This window comes from Strix uralensis, chromosome 6 (genome assembly GCF_047716275.1).
Source record: "Strix uralensis isolate ZFMK-TIS-50842 chromosome 6, bStrUra1, whole genome shotgun sequence".
NCBI classification, from domain to species: Eukaryota; Metazoa; Chordata; class Aves; order Strigiformes; family Strigidae; genus Strix; species Strix uralensis.
The window spans coordinates 16,927,867-16,949,300 of NC_133977.1; the positions used below are offsets into that span (position 1 = coordinate 16,927,867).

The following is a 21,434-nucleotide window of genomic DNA, read 5'->3' on the forward strand; positions in this document are numbered from 1 at the left end:
AAATATAAAACAAGCCAAGTCTGAAGCCTTTAACTTCAACTGACTAGGCTTCATAATCATAAAATATTAATCATGGTATTCTTTTTTTCCACTTCCCTCTGAAATACCCATTATTGGCTGTAGTTAGGGAAGGGACACTGACCTCAGACAGGTTGGAGCACTGATGAGAAGGCTCAGATAATTTTCTCAGGTGACTAGCTGCTATTTTGCTTAAGTGCTACAGGTCATAATGATTACCAAACTCAGTGACAGGAAGGAATATATTCTAGTGAGAGCATCAGTGACAATAGTGCTTTTCTTTCTTCCATAGCATGGAATAGCTCACAATTAGGCTGAAATATCAGCTTTATTATTAACATTGCTTAACTTAACATGGCTTATTTAAATGAAGGCTTAAGGTATCATGGCCCTAACATCTTTGAAATACAGAAGAGAGATACCTACACAAATCAGAATAATACTTTCTTTCAGAAAGAACAGTGTAAAAGGAGTCAAATTAGATATTAAGGTGCTAGTTTTACTACCTGTGGAAAAAACAGGGGTTTTATTTAATATTATTAATAAAACCTTCTTTACTCTTATTCAATCAAATTAAGATATCAGTAAGATAGACAGATGGTCTCTAGTGACTAGTTACGTTATAAACCTATTACTCCTAATGAAAAAACTTCTGGAAAAACAGTTTAAAAAAACATCTTTGTCTTTAAGGAGAAAGCTGTACAAGAATCAAAATCATTGCCTTAAAATTTAAATTCTTTGACTTTTGAAATTCCAGTGAATTTCACAGATATAACAACAAACTTCGCTTTACAAAATAATGTGTTCTGAATTCCTCTTAAATTCTCTGTTTGAAGAAATTGGAATATATTACAACTACTTGAATATGATTCACAATTTTGAGGAAAAAATCCTTATTACCCACCTCAACACTTGCAGGCAAAACAGTGTTTTTAAAAATCTCCTCAGGACACAGGAAATACTGCTACTTTCTCTTTATTTTTGTTTTTGGTTGTTTTTTTCTTTGGCCAATGCTTCTCCTTAATGCATCAATCTCAATCCAGATTAAGACAATTCATTTTATTTCAAAGAAAATTACAACCAATGCAGAAAGGTTCTTGGCAATGCCTTGTTCTGGCCAGCTTTCTCTCTGCTCCCTGTCTGTTCAACACTTTGATGCTCAGGCATCAACTGAGTGGGCCACAATCTAGATTCTTTATCACTTTTCCTTCCATACTCCTCTGTCAAGACAGTTTGCAGAATTCAGCAAAAATCCTATGAGAGTTACAGAAATCTAGGTTTATTATTAACTGTTTTGTGACATGCCAGAAAAGACCTGGCCATTTCAGAAAACTGGGTATCTCTGAAAAATCTTACAGAAGTCTTTCTCATTGTCAGCATTTCCAATGGCCACACTGGAAATCAGGTTATGAAGATTAAAAGCAAATGAGTATGACAACCTTCTTCTGAAGAATCTCAAAGGCAAGCAATGACTTGTTTAACTCAATAAACAATAATAAGCTCTCAGAAAATACCTAAGAGGACTTAGATGATCTAAAACACCCTAGTAAAAGCGTAAGTACAACAGTAAATATGAGCATAGCATGCACAGAACTTGATTAATCCCCATTACAAATTAATGGATCAAGAGACAAATAAGTGCATGTATTTGGTGATGCATAAAATTACCCCAGGTGAGACAAGCTGTAGAAGTCTTTAGCAGCATTCCATAAAGAGAAAATAAGCATTAGCAACCAAACTGACTAAGTTCTATACCTGCATGATGAACACCAATCAGCTAGTGTGTAACTTAGAGGCCTGGCAGTTGCAGAGAAAGCTGGAAGGACACCACTCCAGTTCCTTTTCATGATGAGACCATTATAAAAATATGTATCAGTACCAGCAGGCAAGAGAAGAAACTACAAAATGGCATACAAAGCAGGTGACAAGGAGGCCTCCAAAAGGAGGAAAATTGCAGACAGATGAGTTGAAAAGCACAACCTTACCAAGATGAAAGAATCTCCCATAAAAGAAATTAAATGATGACTCAAAGAACAAGGAAAACTAAGAAATTAACTCTCTCGCATGGAAGTGACTAATTTTTGACATGCTCTAAAAGGAAAGGCGATCCTTCTACCAAATCCTGGTGTGGCCCATAAGACCACCACAGTTAAGAGTCCCTGCTCTTGCAAACTTCCCCATAGGCTTTGGGTATATAACTTCATGCCTCTTTCCCAAACCTCGTGTTGGTAAAATAGGAATATTAACACTCGTTTTTTTCTCTGGTGTTTGTGAGGATAAATGCTCTAAGATTAATGTGTATTTTATGGGTTTGATTTTATACTGTTTTGACAAATAACTATAAACTGCAGAATTATAGCAAATTATTATTTGCTATCATCAAAATCGAAATAAATTGATTTTTGACATTTTAGCTGTCACACAGAAGTTTGCCATATAACACCTCTTAATTTCATTATACAATGTGCTATGATACCACTACAGTTCTGCAACAAACACTACATACTGGACAAAGGACTGAATTCCTTTGCCTGCTCAAAAAGATGACTTCAGCACAACCTGAATCAGCCACCAGTCAAAACTGGAATTTAAGCTTATGGTGGGACAGGAGAATAGCAGCATGGAAGCCTTTTGCTCTAAATTTGCCAGGTCAAATCTTCTATTAACACAACTGAGGATCTGACTGACCTACTCTGTGACACTGTATTGCAGCCTGCCTTCTTAATTTTAGTGTAACAAATGTAATCTGCAAAATGATTTTATTCATTTCATTTCGGCCATTTAGAATTTTCCCTGATATTTCAGAAACAATAAACCCCAAAGCTCATTATTAAACCTCTTGAGAACACCTAGTTTCCTCTTGTTTCAGCTATGCAGCTCTCAAATTTTACTGTACTGGGTTCCAATGTAGATTATATATTTACCTAAGTTTTACCCCAAATTTAGACTGGTCAAAATAAAATTTATTTCCCAAACGATCAATGTGACCAATACTTCCTTCAGTTATAACAGCACTGGCCATCTCTGGTTTGTTATAAATGAAGAGAAGAAAAGGATGCATTCCATCTGACTACTCTAGTGAGGCAATGCAGAGGGAAATATTGGAAATACTGGCTATAGTTTTCACAGTGTATAAAGATAGTTATAAAATCTGCTACAGGATATAGCAAAGTAATAACCTTACCACTCAAAAACAGAGGTGACATTTTAACTGAAAAAGATCATTTTAGGATTCAGCTGACTTTTTATTTATTGAGATATAATATACTACTTAAGAACATCCTCTACCTTAAGGCATGAAATACTTGCAGGACTGAGTAGAAAGCAAAAACAGAGTATACACAGTAGCATATTTCCCCCTTAGCTTTATACTACAAGCACCACAATAAAATCATTCATATTCATCAATGAGGTTAAAAGACTGTCATGCGCAAATATGTGCTTCAGTATGTCAGTTGAGTACAGTTTTAGGATGGGAAAGGGACTAAGAGGAAGAGATCATGATGATCATGAGCCCAATGCAGATTCACAGGTGCAGCTGGAATGAGAAGTCAGTCTTGTCTTGCGTGTTGACAAACCATGCTTGAGTCAGCACTGAACAGAAGATGTTCCTACCTGACAGGGAGCCGGGCCCTCTGAGCCAGCAACAGTTCTGTGGGTCCAGTGAGGTTTATCTCCCCATCCTGAAAGGATACCTGGGAAGCACCCTGTTGAGAGATTTCAAAGCATATTTTGAAACTATGTACATATTTATGCATACAGAACAATAGCTGTATTTATATTTTTTAGTCAGCATTTGGAAGGCAAAACAAGACATAAGTAACAACATCTCACTGACAGTGAGGACTGAAAGACCCATTCTGTATGTAGCATAAGTGACAGCATTCAGAGAAACAGGAGGGTATCTAAAATCCTGCTCCTCACACCAGACCCACCATGCTTCCACTGGAGAAGCTCGTGGTACTGCTTCCTTATCTGCCTATCTAACCTGAATGCCACTTTCCCATCCTGAGCTAACCTCCTTTCTCGCAGTAGATTCCACAGACCTTGGATAAAACAAATGGCTTTTTTTCTGCTCTATCCCTTAGTAGCATTTATCTGGTAAAGCCATATTTTCACAGTAACTTCACAGAAAAAGAAATTATATAACCATTTGGCCAGCACAAAAATACAGTTCACACAGGGACCTGACATTAATGTTAAAGCTCTTGAAAACTATTATTTAACTTTTTTTCTCTGATCCTTAGACTCTTAATGTTTGCATTTTTTTCATACTGGGAGAGGGAAAGAGGTACCAATGAGATAAGACCACTGTCAGCAGGTGATATATTAGCTTTAATGTACTGTACTTCATTGTGACCCTTATGGCAATACTGTAAACAGAGCAAAATCCGTAACAAAGGCCTTCTTTGGAGAGGTCACTTCTGCCAACTCTGCAACAGGAATGTAGCTGGAAGACATAAATCTTCAGCTGTCCACACACTAAAAGAATTCAATTCAGAGCTTGATCTTAACTAGATAAAGCCCGAAGTTAATAACTATTTTTTGTTGTTGCAGTGGTACAGTTTTCCAATGTATATACTTGCCATATCAAGTTGTCTCAAGGAAAAAGGTAGCAATGTTATAAATTAATTCCAAAGAACAAAGCCAACTAGATAGGTAATTTAATTTTCAATAAAGGTTCTACCCTGTATATTAAAACGTCCAATTTCTCTCAAAAGATGGCTCTACTCAGAAAAATGGCTTTAAAGGTTTGGTGGTTTTAGTCCCTCAGAGATTTGTAGAACTTATTTTCAGTTTATAAGTATCAAGAGAGTTGGGGGCAAGAGTGAGCTGCTTTGTGTTTTAAAAAAGAATCATGACCAGCCTTGCAAGCAAACCTTGTACTATAAATCAAGTTGGATCCCCTTTTGGTTCACACACTGCTTTCGAACCTATAATATTGGTAGCGATTCTCCTTGTGTGTTAACCAGAGCACAAACCAACAGACTTGGCTTCCACTGCAAGACCAATATAGCTCACCGAAAGCGAACTTCTGTCACTAATGGAAGAACTATTTTAAAAAACGTGTACTGAGTATGTGCCATCTCTTCCGATTACTTCTCACAGTGGAACCACATGTCAAGAAGCAATTCTTGCTATATGAAGCATATTCCATACTAACCTCATAAATCAGGAAAACAACTTCTAGCAGTGCATTAGCAACAGAAATCTGACACACAGCCTTCATATGTTGACTTCATCTTGAAAAAAGATTGCGCCTTGGTAGCAACAGATACCAGAAGCAGACAGATCTCTTAACAATAATGCTCCAAAACAAAGCTAACCTCCTTTAGCTAACCACAGAAAACACTGGTGCTACAAAGGCTCTTCTTTTTGGAAGGTTGAAAGTAGCCAAACCATGAGCAGATTTTGGGTAGTGAATTAGCTAGACTCTCTTTTCTTCCAGACACTGGCTGCAACACAGTGCTGCTCAGTGCATGACAGAACTTGCTACTCATGCCTCAGAATTGTTTTGCTATTTAAAGCCTCCCTTGCAGGTTATACAAGTCTGCAGAAGCTATGTTAATTTCTCTATTTCTGGGCTTTTGGCTACTGTTGTTCTTGCTGTGGTGAGGTTACATCCATACTTGTCAGCCACCTCCCCTTCTTGGGAAACAGATTGCACAGTAATGACAAATACTGCTGTTCAGAACACAAGCCCATCTCATGCTTCTGTTGACTGATTCACAGGTTTTAAACCACAAGGAACTATTTTTTGATCAACAAGTCTAATCTCATACTTACATTTGTTTAGTGACACAGCACAACATTGGTAAGAGCACAGTTACACTCTGAGATAAGAGGTTCTTACAAAAAGACAGCAACCAACAGCTTTCTTTTCTGCTGAAGACCAGACCAGCAAAAAGTGTCTTGTAATGGCATAAGAGGATTATTATAGATATTAGGGGTATCAGACCTTCAGTAGAGGTCTTCAAGAACAGATTTATAAACATGTCACAAATGTTTCAAGGCATGTTCATTCCTGTGCCAGAAAATAATGGTGAAGTCTTGTGAAGTGCCTGACTCTCACATTTCCACATTTTCATCACTCCACAAGATAAAACCTCTGTGAGGAATTAAGAGGATGAAGTTTGGAGTCTGTAATCACAATTACAGCTTGCTTTCTTCTTTTTTTCTGGGTTGTCATTTTTTTTGTTGTTGTTGTTTTGTGGTTTGTTTGGGGTTTTTTTAATTTCAGGCTCCTAAAGAAAAGTTACCCTCTCCTGAGCTGGCAGAAGTGTGCTGAGAGACTTCAGAAATGCCACAGGGGGAAGATCAGTGTCACAGCCCCTACCCTGAACACCACTGCCTGTTTTGATTTGAAGGCATGTAGTGCTCACACATATCACAAATCAGCACATGCTCAAGTCTGTAAACACAAAACCAGATATATTTAAAGGCTTAACTGATCAAGAAAACATGAATCATAACACTGAAATTATAATTGAGCTCTCAGAGAGTGATATTAGAGCTCCAGTCACGTAACAGTAACTACAAATGGACAGATGCCTTTCATACTTGAGCATTTCATTAGAAGCACAGTAAATTTGAACAGATCATCTCCTGCTCAACTAGCAGCATGACAGCAAATCAGCAATGCACAGGGTAAAGATGCTATTAGAAGACAATGATCCAATACACACAATAATTCTCAATCTCTTGTTTATATTTTAAAGACCAATTGTCAGTTTTTCAGTAGTAGAAGAATTAATTACACTGACTCACAAAACTTGCATCAGATTCAGCTGACAGTCTAATCAGTCTAATAGATTTACAGTGACAGTATTGCAGTTTTCACTTAGGAAACAGGAATAAAATCTAAAATGATGTGGTAAAAATAAAAGCCAAGAAAGCACAGGCATCTAAGAACAGTGGAAGTTTTTCAATTTATCTACATAGAGATAATTTGAATTAGACAATTTTTCTTAGTGCTGCAAAAAGCATGTTCTTCGAATTAGGACCGAAGCAGAATTGAGAGCCTATGAAATAATAGCCCTCTGCAAACAACAGTAACCCAAATGTTTGAAATATCTCATATTTATTATGTGACAGCTCTCAAATTAGGTATATGTGTATGTGTAACAGTAGAAAGAGTGTCAGAGTACATAAGAGTAACATTTTCTACTCCATGAACATGCACAGTCTTCTCAATCCAACAGTCAGCAAGGACATATATTAGCCCCAACAATAAATCTGCTGGGATGAGTCATAGGTCTTATTGAGATTACTGAGTATGAGAAATTCTCCATTTATTCTTTAATTTTTGAAAATGCTCATTGTATTAAAAACACAAAATGTCTAGGGGAAAAAAGCAATAGCAGCACTTTTGGACAGAGACATGAAGTATCAGTTTCTGGAGAGAGAGAGAGAGAGAGAGAGAGAGAGAGAGAGAGAGAGAGAGAGAGAGAGAGAGAGAGAGAGAGAGAGAATTGACTGAAAACAGTCAAAACAACCATTTTTATTTCAAACAAAGGGTGCAGCCCTGAGCAGCTAACACAGCAGATGGCTGCCCTGACAGCCAAACTACTGACCAGGCCCATTGCTCTGTTTTTTCACTACCATCACAACCCAGAAAACCTGGACTCTCGTATCTTAAACTGCACCAGATCTGTCTTCCAGCTAAACCCTGGTTATAGTGTAGTTTTGCATTATATTTTAGCTAAAAAAGAAATCTTTTGCTGAGGTGGTTCTGCAGCAAAATTTAGCACATTCACCCAAGAGTGGACTAGACCACCTAGCCCAGTAAGACCGCTTTAGAAATATTCATGGGCCACCAATCGGCACAAAAGGGCCCTAAATCACCTCAGTTCCCTCTGGTAGGCTCAGAATACTATTCTTAAGGGAGGAAGTAAGTTTGTAGGTAGTATAAAATTGCAAATATATCACTTCTATAAAAGCTATGTAGCAAAAAACATCCCCTTCTACTTGGAAGAAAAAAATCTTATTGAACAATAACCAACATGAGACAAATCTCAGAACCAGATAAATTTAGAGAATAGGAAGTCTGCATAAACAACTGGAGAAAATTCTGAGTGCAGGGTATATTTGGAGTATAAAATGGTCATCAAACACTAAAAATAAACTTGAAGGAAATAAATAACATCTATTAATAGAAGAAATACCCATGGTATCTACTCAAATTAGGACTGAAGCAGGCTGGTATACCCAAGGGAAAGTATCTTTATCTGAAGCTTTCTTTTAATGACAAAGTTAAAAGTGAAAATGTATGTCTGAAGTTCCAGTTTACAGTATTGTATTCCCTGAGGGCATCAGCTTTTTAAAACAAAGGAAAGGCATCCAAACCCTAAAGCAAGAAGGTCATGGAGCAGGGTGGCAGACTGCAGAGCTCCCTCTCCCTACTTGGCCAACAGTAAACTTTCTTCCAAGAAGGTTCAGTGAGAGTTCAGATCCTACCAATATAATAAACAGTCAGATGCAAGGAAACCTGGGGGTGAAAGGGATGCTTAGTTTACAAATGCAGGAAATGTCTCATCTACTGCTCTCAAAACAGACAATTTTAATTACCATATTTAAAAATTGAACATTTTTAGCCACACTTTCAGGATCATGTGAGCATCTCTGACAGCCAGAATGAGTTTAAAAAGCCATAGCATTATTTTTAGCTTTAAAAACCAGCACTTTCATAAATATTCCCAAACCAATTAGTCCATGTTACAAAGTAAAGGTGTTTACTTTCAGTTACGGCAACAAATACAACAGCTGACACTGCATATGGAATATGATCCCCAAGACCATATAGGTCAAGGAACATAAATAAAGGCCCTTTTTTGTTCAGTAATAATACAGCCAAGCACAAGTTAAAATATGGTAACCTTATTTGAACCAAAGTTATACATATCTTGATGTAACATCCAGCAGTTTTATACACTGCTGTTTTCAAGTTCTGGCCAACTGTACATGACTGTGCCTCAGAAAGGCTTCTCCATGGCTCACTTCGGTCTGTTGGGACAAAACCTAAGTTGTGTGCATATGTGTGTTTCTGAAAAGGCAAAGAAATTTCATTTGACCACAATAACTAGTGCCCTTCATTATGATACTCCTGTGACCCTCCGACTGTAAAAAAAAAAGAATGCAGCAAATCACAAGTTTTAAAGATGTTTTAGACTTAAAATCAGTATTCCCCCATTTGACCTTAAATCCACAATGGGCCTAATTAAAGCGGTGGCCCTAAAACACTACATTAAGAAAACAGTTCTTTTTATCTTTATTACTTATGAAGTACAGAGTCAGGCTATGTCAGGGAACACTCTGACAATTGAAATATGTAGCAAGTTATCAGTTAGCAGAAACCTGTTCTTAAAACACCTTTGCAGGAAAAAAAACTTTGGAAATGGGGAAAAGCGTTAAAATCAGGGGCTCTGAATAGGTTAAACATTACACATTGCAACATACCAACTTCCAATGAGTTACACAAAACTCAAAGTCATTCAAATATTGGATATGAAAACAAAGCCGGTGTCAAAATCTGCATTTAATCTGCTTAGCTAACCTTTCATTACCAAGCTAATACCAGACTATCTTCCTGCTCACATAGCTTGACAAAACACCCAAAACCACTTCCTGAAATATATTTAAGAATGGTTTATCCTTGCAAGAGCATGCGTAACAACACCTAAAAACAATTTCCAGATTAATTTTGTTATTTTAACATAAAATTTTCCTTTTTTTCCTTCTAAATAAGTATAATGAAATATCAAATACCCTTTTTAAACCAACCAATAGAAAATTAAGTTGCTCAGTATGCTCTTTAATTTTACAGAGCTTGTCTGAAAGAGAAGACACTGATCAACAGACATGCAAGATGTCATATTTAAACAAGTGTATTTATAACCACAACTAATTTATCTCAATTAAAAAATTCCTAACCATCTAACATCCCCCCAGTATCACTATCCTCAATATAACAAGGATGGAAACTAATGCAAACCAAGCTAATAAAATGCTGCTAAACTGAAGGAAAAAATATTAGTGTTTGTTACTGCATATTTCTTATTTTTCCAGTGGTGTGCTTGATTTAAATCATTCTGCCTTCATAAGACGTGATAAGTATTTTTAAACAGCTTACAATACTTCCATTTCACTTACTGATTAAACTACATCGTCTCAACTATTCAGAATGAAATTCATTTGAAATGGATAATTGATGCAATTGTGCAATATCTACAAATGCAATTAATCACTTGCTAAAGATGATCTTTAGGCAGGCAACAAATATGAAAATAAGAATCATACAGCTTCTTTCAGTGTTGTCAATTGAATGTATTCTACTGGACTGTTAAAAGATATTTTTCAACATAAGAATAGCTGTATATCTTCAGATATTTTTAATAATATGCAAGTGGATTCATGTTTAATTAGCACAGCACAAAGAAAAGCCATAATATAGTATGGCTTTTAGCAATTACATGACAGTTTCAGGAACCACAACAGCAACATTTCCCCCCTCTCAACTACCAATGGATCTCTTGAATATTGTAGTGAGTTGTGGTCTTAGCACTTAAAAAGGTATTTTAAACCAGGGGCATAAATAGACACTCTCCTGAGAATCAGTCTGGAGTAAGACATTATTCCCCCAAATTGTTTGCTAACAATTCTCTGCTGAGTGTTATCATCACAGCTGAACTGCACTGGTGGATTACATACACTGTGTTGTTCAGTGCAAAAATCAAGCTGGCTGAAACCCCCTTCTCTGGCAGGTCCGACTACTCTGGGCAACTTTGCACTGAAGCAGATTAAGAGCAACTCTTATCACATGCGCAGTTCAACTGAAGTACTCGGTATCATCGTGAAAAGTAGGACAGGAACATCTTATGCACACATATATATTTCCAAAATTATTGCTTATGCCTTAGCTCAGTGGTCAACAACTTCTGTCAAAAGAATATGAGGGCAAATTCTCAGTAGTACAGGGCGCTCTCACACCAAGAAGGCAGGGGGGAAGGGTACCTCATAGGGTTAAGCATGGGAGGCAACATCCCCTACCCTCCTCATCACCCCTGGTCCAAAGTCAGTAGGCACCTTGAAGCCCCTGCCTTCTACATGGGCAAGATATTGTTAATATCAAGCACAGCTCCCAGGGAGCAAGGAGTCATCAGGAAACAAAAACCAGAGGAGCTTCACTTCTTCAGGGATAAAAGCTACACCAGCCAGTTTCTCACCTCTTAACTCCCACTGAGCTCTTCTGGAAATGTTCAACCTCTACATGTAAAACACACCTTGTCAATACCAACCTTCAAACTGTTTTTCCTAACCCTTCCTGCTCTATCTATTCTCAATTTGTTTCCAGTCTTAACCATACAAAAATCTAGCTGAGGAGCATTCTCTGCATGGAAACAGCAATGCTTTTTTCTTAAAGACCTACACAAACAGTAATTTCTTTAATTTAAGAGCAGCAAGGATTGTTTTAGGCCCGGAGATCAAAATTGTTACATATAATTTTAGTCATGAAACTCTCCAAGAGTCCTCAGATGAAAAACTAACAGTGAGCAAAAGAAAAAAAAAATCCACTACTTGTAACAGCACTGAAGTTCACAGCTTTCTTGGCAGTTGTTTTGCAGGGGTGAAGGGAAGGAAGAGGTACAGCTTGAGTGCCTAAGTACTTCCCTTTGTGAAGGGCTCAGAGGAAAAGAAAAATGGAAAAATTGCCTCAGTTAAAAGTCTCCAGAAGTAGCTTTCCTGCACATAAAACTCTGGACTTAAGCCCAACATTTTAAGAATTTCCAAGGTGAGGTGTGAGCAATGTATTTTCCAAAGCAGTAGAAAGCTGCTTTTAAAAGCATTGATAGCATATTGATAAATATTTGGATTTAGCACCTCCACTGGCCAAGAATCAATTCTTGAAGTAAAAAGAAACGTTTCAGTAGGGGGAATAAAAAAAAAACCAAAACCAAAAAAAAAACCCAAAAAAACCAAAAAACCACCCACACACCAACCAAAAAACTACTGGAAATGTAAGTAATATGGTAAGTGTTCGAAACTTTTAGGAGCTGTGAATACTGAAATAATTACTGAGAGGATGGAGTAACTGGCCAGCCATAAGACCATTGGTACCTTTAAAAGAGAGGATGCATTTATTAGCCCTCTCCCCCATTTATCATGCTGATTTTAATTGCCTACGAGCTCTCTGCCTGCACTGCAAGCCAACTAGACACTACAAAGCAGTATTAGGAGGTCACTGTGCCTGAGCCAGTATTATCTGCATCTCAGCAAAGTTATTAATTTGAGCTCATCCATGCTAAGAGCATTTAAAAAGATTCTGGCTGACCTGAAACATGGCTAGTCTTGTGCCTAGGTGTTAAAGGTCACATACATAGATCCTGAGATTCTGCTAGGATATTATTATTCATATTTCATTTACCTTCTAGTGTTTTAACTATATTTTAAGGACTATTGCTAAATTTACTGTCCAGAAATCCATGGGTAGTCTTTTATTTACAGAGAACATCTGCCAGTGCTATCAGTAATACAAGGCAGTAAAGAAGCAGGTGTTTAAAAGCTAAAACTTGTGATTTCTTCTGTATCATCCACTTGGAGACAAAAATCGGTGTTCAAAGAAAATGCACAACATTTGGACATTTGAGCTACTATATAAATTATTTGTAAGCAATCCCATGGCAACAAGCATCATTTTAAGAGTGCACTATCATTAGCTCTACAAATGCACACTAATCCCTTCTCTTGGTTGGAAACTGCCATTGGGCAATTAATATTGCAAAAATAGGAAAGAAATTCATATTTCTACAAGAAAATTCACCATATTTTCTCAGACCAAGAGAACATCAGCATTATCTTCCCTAGCTTGACTCACTTTTTTAAGCCTCCCAAGATCTTTACTTGACAGAACCTTTTACAAGAGATTTGCAAGCTACAAATCTGTATTTTGACTCCTTCCTTATTTGTACAAAGAGGAACTGGTTGTATTCCTTTCTAAAAGTAAAATCTCCGAGACCACCATACATTTGTTATGGTTTAAGCCCAGAAACTAGCTAAGCACCATGTGGCCCCTCACTTGCTCCCTCTGGGGGCATGGGAGGAGAATCGGAAGAAAAAGGTAAAACCTCGTGGGTTGAGATAAGGACAGTTTAATAGGACAACTCAAGGACAGAAGAAATAGTAATGACAATAATGCTAATAAAAAGAGTATACTGAGTGAGTGATACACAATGCAATTGCTCAACTACCCAGAACCCGATGCCCAGGCTGCCCCCTCCAGCCCCTCCAGTTATATACTGAGCATGACATCACCTGGGATGGAATACCCCCTTGGCTAGTTTGGGTCAGCTGTCCTGGCTGTGCCCCCTCCCAGCTTCTTATGAAAATTAACTCTGTCTCAGCTGAACCCAGGGCAGTGTTACATCAGGATATTTTCTTCAGGAAAGTACTACTTAGTGGACATCTAAATCTTATCTAGACAGTCTTATCTATAATGCCACAGCGCCATTCCCCCACAACTAGAATTCAGATTTTATTCACACCACATAGAACTACTAATTCTGAACAGTTAAAAAAAAAAAAAACAAAACACCAACATAAAACCAAAGAAACCAAAACCCAACAACAGAAAAGAAACACAAAACAAAAAACCACCACTAATGTAAAATACAGAAAAAAAAGTCAAAACCAAACACAACCAACTTCACAAATGTAACTGCACTACCAAATCAAAACCTTCTGCTTTTGCTACACCAATATGCCCCCAATATTATATGAAAGGCTTATGAAGAATGTGTATTATCTAAAAGCTGAACGTACAAATGATACTTTAGCCTCACATCTTTATTCCTTGCAATAAATCCTTTATTAAACTTAGATGTCTTTTTCATCCAAATGAAAATTATGTATATCTTTATCACCACCACAATGACAGTGTGAGTGAACAACTATGGTTTCCAAAATTTAAAAACCACACCTGTTTTCAAGGCTAAAAAAGGGACTTCTCTTAAGATTTTATTTGATATTTTGCTGCTAATTCTCTTTATGAATAGAACACATAATACGATGACTTAAACAAACTAGGCTGGTCAACAGGAATCCATAGTTCTGTTGATTCTGTAACAGCAAGGAAAACCAAAACGTTACTATCCATCAGCCTGCTAGGCACCACTCACAGCCTGCAAGAGCCAACGTTAAGCTTTGTCTTAGATCAGAAATCTCTACTCACTGCTTTGAAAATTAAACAGTAACATCAGTAAGATGCTGTAACAGTATAAGAAGGATCTTTATCTCGCTTTAGAAGTCACTGTCATAGCCATATTTAAGTCAAGAAGACAGTCACTTCAGTAACCAACACCAGATGAAACTTGTAAAAAGATATAGCTGATCACATTGCCGCCTTCTCAGACATGCCTTTTTGTAACTCAGCACTGACTGGTGATAACCTGAGATATTCCCTATGCCAGTAATCAGTGGATCACACTCACATCCAAAGCCGATCCAGCATCAGGCCCACCTCTCCTCCCAGCAGACAAAGTTGTGCTGTGGAGTGCGAGGCCTGGCCAAGGCACTGATCCGTTCCTCCTGAGCTGGGTTTGCCACTTACAGGGTATTACATTATGTTTTCCTCAGTGTACAACATATGTTAGTAATTGCTAGTTATGTTACTACTATTCCTCATATGGGATTATCATAGTGAAGCAACAGCACTGATTAATCAATTAGCATGGATTCATTAGAGAAGAGATGAAAGATAGGGCAATGTAATTGTGTTTACTGAACAATGGATGACAGTGTGCTTAAAGCCCAGGATTTCTAATAATACACAGCCACCTAGCATGATATATACATAACATTTTGAATATTTAGAATGTTCTCACCGCAGACCTAGACAGACAAAAACCCAAATGTGACTCTTGTGTGTGCAAGTCATGCTGGAGCCTGAAGAACATGTAGAGGGGAGAGAACACAAGACAGATGGCGCAGTCAGATGAATATTTTAGCTTTGACTAAATCTTTGTAGAACAGCTACATCATTTCCTATAGTCTAGTACGCACAGGCACATCTGCACAACACAGTGGCCAACAGTATAAACAGTCAAAAAAGGTGTCACAGAAACATTGATTAACCAAGCAGTGTTAAACAGAACATGAAAAAAAGGCTGCTTTTCTAATTAAACACCGACAGAGCCCACTCTCTGTAAAATAAACAGAAGCATATAGAACAGCTTAGAAGCTTTTTCTCCAGATGTCCGAGGTGCACATCCTTCACTGCTTGCCCTTGTCAAAGGTTGAACACTGAGCTGATAAAAACATGAATACAAAACTCCCTGACACGTCTTATGTTTCGGTATATGATCCCCTTTAGGCACTAATGCCAAAGACCCCTTCTTTTGTCTAACGGGGGTATACAGACTAGCCAGTAATGCGTATGGATATCAAGAGATGAGACAAGAACTAATTTCTTGAAAATATGGTGCAGTCAATAGGTATTGAAATAAAGCTTCGCTAAGAAGCGACAGTAGAAACATATCCACTATACCCCATGAAATCAGAAATCTTCACATAAATCAAAGATCAGGGTCCCACAAGAAACCCAATCTATAGTGACAAGGACCTGAATGCTCTCAGAGACCCATTCATCCAGTGTTTTCCCAAGACACTTCCATATCATGCCAGGGAACCAGTTTGTGATTAGTGTAGAGCTTCCTCAGCTTGGAATGCAGCCCTTGAACACAAGGTACTAAAAAATACATTGCCTGTTTAGATTAAAGGCACTGTCATTCCTGCTGAGAGTTAAGTATTCCCCCTTAACTTTCTGGATTGCAAATTTATTTACTTTTCAGAAGATTCAGGCATTGAGTTAATGAAAGACTTATCAGCCTGCTTCAGTCTAAGTGGCTTATTGATAACAGTCTGAGCATCATCCTGTAGCCATCTAATATTTAACCATTTTCTCTGTACTTTAGGAGATGTTAAATTACCAAAATAACTTTTTATATATCTACATATGTATAAATATATATGTGTGTGTATATATATCTATATGTATATATATAAAAAAAGTTGCAGGTGAAGTTCTTCCAAAATCATATCTGGTCACAAAGGTACTATGGAAGTCTCACCGCATATGTCAGTCTCACCGCATATGTCAGTACAGGAAGGAATTACTTCTCCTAGAAATCCTACTCTCTCCTTGGCTCCGGGCATTCTCCAAACCAAATTGCCAACCTTTATTCTCAACAAAATCTCCCCAACACTGAGGCCAGGGAGCCATCATGATAGATAGAAATAAAACCAATACAAATGAGTCTTGCCAGGCCTCTATTTGACAGGTAAACTCCAGACTAGAGATACCCCTAAATTTCTCTGTTGACATACTCTAAGAAAGAACTTGTCAGAGGAAAAACAGACCATCAGTCCTGAAGATGTTTTTAAGGGATCATGAGAACATCTTAACCTAGACAGCATCAAACAAGTGAATAAGGGTTAAAATGTTGCCTGAATCTCTTCAAGGAATTGAGTTTCCTGCATCCAAATGGAAGAAAACACACTGCCCTACATAAAGCCCTTGATCTTGATCCCAATTCTCAATGGAAATTAAGGCAACTGTATAGCATTTTAATTCTGTGCAACTGTATATAAAACCTTATTTTAGGATCTGAAAGTACAGGCATGATGTTACCCTAAATTTATGAGTGGAAATTAATAATAAACCTGACTTGAATCCTGTGAGCCAAGACATTACTATCACTGGCTTATCTTAAACCTAGCAGGCAATTTAAACTAGAGACGGATCATCTGAGAGTATACTGTTATTTCCAACAAATACTTATGAATCATAAGGGTATTTTCACCCTCTCCTAGGACTTTTAAAAGTAATCAGAAAATGACCTTCCATAAAATGATCTGGTTTCATGTTAATTATTAACTACATCTTGAAATAACAGCGCTGGTTAGTAAATAATTTGACAGCACTAAAAACTGCAGTGGAAGAAAACAGGATTTATCACATGGTTGAAAGAAAGCAGGGTGAACAAAATATCTTAAGCAAAGATGTATTACCATATTCACTGGGAATAAAATAGAACAGCAATAATAAAGTTGTATAGATTAATTAAGTTCAGGATATTATAACAAGCAAAATTTTACCTGCTGATCAGATTATGAGGGGATAATCTTACACAGAACTCTCACAAGCATGTTGAGGGTTTTTTTAATCATTTAAAGAAAATAAACAAAGGAAATCACACAAGTAACTTCATTTTCACACTATAAAGTTATATTTATCAACAGACATTGCTTTATTAATGTTACAGGTGGACTTAATTGCACTACAGTTGTTTACCAATAGCAGGATCTTTAACTGCAAGAACAAAGGTCAGAGAACACATTACTGTTTCTTAGGAGAGCATGACAGGTGACACAAACAAATGAGTAATTTTCTGAAAGACAGAAAACAGTGTGAGTTCTCAATTCTCCTATTTCTTGCGTGTGTTCCTGGACAAACATGCCTGATTCAATTCAATGCCTCTTTCTTCACTTTTGAAAAAAATAGGAGAAAAGTGTGCCATAAGAAGTGCTGGTAACAAAAAGGTCTTCCAGTCGAAATTCCCAATTTTTGCTTATTCCTGTTTTAAAATAAACAAACATTCTCACTTATATCAATGATTTCCTAGAAACAAAATATCCCAGAGGCATGTTTACTATATAAGTGTTTGCCACAAAGCGGAAGGAAATAGCTAATCTGTCTCCTTGCATGCCTTTACTCCATCACTCCATTGTTTTCTAACCTCTCCACAGAAGATGCTCAAGCTGGTTTTAGATACATAGAGAAACTACATGCTGGGACGAAATAGCTCCCTTGCTTCCAGTTCCTCAGAACTCACAAACCAAAAGTATGGCACCAAATAGCAAAGTAAATCAAGTCCCAAACTACTTTTAGTACATGTCAACTCAATACCTAACTACTACTTCCCTTCACAGTTAGGTCTGGACCAAAGCAAATCACATGAGCACTCCAGCAAGTCAAAGTACTCTAAACAATAATTAACTCAGTGAGACACAACGATGTTGCTCACGTTTGCAAATATGTAGCTTTCATTTCAGTATTCTATTAAATTCTGAAAATTTTTAGAAACATTTTGAGTAGATATAAAAGGCAATGTTTTTTTTTTAGACTAAGAAACTCAAAATTTATGCAATCTTTTAATATTCAGAAAAAGTTTGATCATGTTCAGCAAGACTGAAAAACTGAAAGCTTTGCTTTACAAACTTCTAGTTTCAGCTGCACTGCTATCTCCAAGACTGCCATTTCATTATGGTTCACTAAATGAAAGTATCCAATTAGCATTGTACTCCATAACTGTCTTGGACTGAGCTGTTTGCTCTTTGTTACCTATTTGAGTCAGTTTGTCTCAGACGACAGTACAAAACAGAAGGTGGTAAAGCAAACTGTAGTGAAAAGTTGTTTCATGAGCAGACCCAGAGGTAACATGGTGAAGGTGCTCTTGGAAATAACACAGCTAACAGATCTGTTTTACACATAAAGCAGAAGTAGCCTATTTAAAACAAAACACAAAAACCACACAGCAAAAAAACCCCACACAAACCCCAACTTCGTGAAAGTTACAAGACCATCCAAACCTCTTCTCTGACTTCAAGGATAAATCTCTCCTGCAGTTCATCCCTCCCAAACTGCAAACCACCTTCTTCAGACTTCCTCATTTTTATAATTCTGTCATTTTTTATGGCTACCTGGGAAGGCCGAGGTCAGTTAAGACCGTGCTTGTGACAAAGTGGGGAACGTGACAGATGCACGAAGGAGTGACAAGGTTCAGTACATCTGAGTACTTGATGATGCTTCTGAGCTAAGGCATGTGAAGTGAGAATGATTTAAACACTAGTATTTCCTTAAGGTACAATCTCCATGATTTTAAGAAATGTGTTGACATAAAATTTGAGCGACCTTAACAGTAAGTTAACAAAGTTTTTATGTATGTGAATTATTTAAGTTTTAAAACTTCAGTACAATATGCTTAGATACAAAGCACAGTGGAGTTTTATTTACCAGTTAAATATTTCAAATATTATTACTTATTAACAAACCCAACATGAATTATCCAGGTCTGATTATACAGAAATACTCCACAACCATAAATGCTGGAAGACTGACAAGATGCTCGGGGTAAGGGGGTGGGTTTTTTTTCGTTTGTCTGACTCTTTAAGAAAACAAGATTACCTATGCCAAATTCGCTGAAATTTATTATTTAGAAAAGCAAATTTATAAATATTTTTAACAGTAAAGTTTCTTATGCTATCACACAGAAAAGCAAAGCTTTTTCTGAAGACTTTATAATTGCATTATAAAAATCCAAAGCACTGCAAGCTGCTAGACTTTGTTTGCATCTTGCTTATATTGAGCACTAGTCATCTGCATATTTAGTGGCTCCACATCATTGTAATGTGTTCTAGGTACTCAAAAGTAAAGATGTTATTCTTTTCTTCTAGAAAGAAAAGGAAGGAAGAAATAGCTTCAATATGTTTGTGAAGGAAAGAACAAGGTAGAATTCCTAAAGAAAGGGCTCTCATTCAGAGATGAACTTTAGCAAATTCAAAAGCAACTGAAGGAAGCATTCATTGCTTTCTTCTGAAAATGAGCTTAATAGTCTAGGACCTCTGAAACATGGTACATCCTGCAGGCACAAGCAATACATCCTAGACAAAAGTAGCTCCCTGTAGAAGAGACGACCATGGAGGGAATGGCATTTTTTCAAGTATCTGTGTGTAATCTCATGCAGGGCTTTAAATTTCAACAAGAAAGCACAGTGAATTGGGCTTAATATTTTAATAGGAAGTACTGGATACATGAAACAAAACAGTGGAATAACAGGACAATACTGATCTGTGTTGCTAAACCGAGGCACTGCTGTATTTTAAGCTACTCAGAGCTTCCCCAACACACATTCACTCCCGTACAATGGTAACGCAGCGATCAAGCCTGGAGATCACAAATACAGGGGCCTGGGGAGCTGAACTCCAACTCAAAAACCAGTCTGAACAGTTTCCCTCAAGCGTGAACTGCCTACAGCACAGTGCTGCAAGCACAAAAGGAGTCCATGTTCAAAGAGGAACAGAGATGAGACTTCCCATCTGCTATATGCTCTCCCAGCAAATAACCCTTTCCTGTTTAAATGGTTATAAATTTCAATAGCGACAAGTTCAATTAGCAAACCTTCACTGGAACTTAAATGGGAACCAACCAGAACAACTTCAGGGATAATTACACTTGATCTGGACTGAAAATTTGTTTGTTTCCTTTGTGCAAGAATCCCCATGGCTGTAGCCAATTCCAACAGCTACAAGCACCACCAAGTCCGGAAAACACAAATGCAAGGATCCAGAGAGCTGAATGCAAACTGAAATAAAGTTTGAACAATTTTTTGTTGGTTGGTTTTTTTTTCCCCTCAAGCCTGAACTGCCTTACATCTTTGTAACAATCAAACAGGAACTGTTTACCATATGAAAGCAAATATTATTTCTGTTGTTATGGCTATTTGGACATCTGATAGCCTCAGGCAGCCCAAAGGGGCCCCACCAATAACAGCTCAACTTAAAAGTCAAAGGGCAGGAATCTTTGAAGTGAGGGATGACACAGAAACAGTAGTAGACCTTGAAGTTTGGTCTGATGGAAAGAACCTGAACGCTTCAGAGTATATTTCATTTATCCTCACAACCTTCTTGAAGGCAGAACAGGCACATTTGATCACTGATGAAGCTAAATGCCAGAAAACCTAACAGCAAAACGCTCTTTCCACAAACCTCTCCTTTAGGGAAAAGGCAAAGGCTGTCAGCAGTTCAGTTCAGAGAGATTCAGGGCTCTGGCAAATGGCACTGGGGAACGATTCTTGTCAGGTTCTCAGTCTGCAGAGAGGGCAGAAGTTGTTAATACTTTGTCAACTAATTAACTTTTATTTTTTAAAATAATTCTCTGGTAAACATGAGTGACAGAGAACCTTTGTCAAAGAAAACATTAGCTGTCTCTAGTAAGAGGTTTCTTTGATTCTTTAGCGTACAGGCTGAACGGGCATAGACATTTTAAGATATCAGTACATCAAGACTACTGCTCATGAGCCTGCAACTAGCGGAAAGGACAACACTGGATTTCCAGTTTGCACTTGGCTTCATTTTTAGATCCCTTCAACATAATTCAGGATACAGGTTAGGTACTGGGTTCTAGCAGTAAGTAGCTTCAAATTGGATTAACAACTGGACTGGAAGCCCACAGCTGGGTCTCCTGGGTTTTTACTTATATTCTGCAGTGATGGTGATACTTCTTGGTGCAGGAAAAAGAAAATGGCAATTACTTTTCTGCTGGGAAAGGCAAATACAAGCCACTACTGCACAGGTAAGACTGTGAT

At 37.5% G+C, this 21,434-nt stretch overlaps 1 protein-coding gene across 2 annotated transcripts in view; it reads right to left on the reverse strand.

Annotated features, from left to right (window-relative positions):
- PARD3B (par-3 family cell polarity regulator beta) overlaps nucleotides 1-21,434 on the reverse strand; it is a 431,714-nt gene that overhangs the window by 241,794 nt on the left and 168,486 nt on the right. For both annotated transcript variants that reach the window (XM_074872992.1, XM_074872991.1), the window contains exon 5: nucleotides 3,634-3,725. In XM_074872992.1, the coding sequence (XP_074729093.1) occupies nucleotides 3,634-3,725 (92 nt within the window). The remainder of the gene's footprint in view (nucleotides 1-3,633; nucleotides 3,726-21,434) is intronic.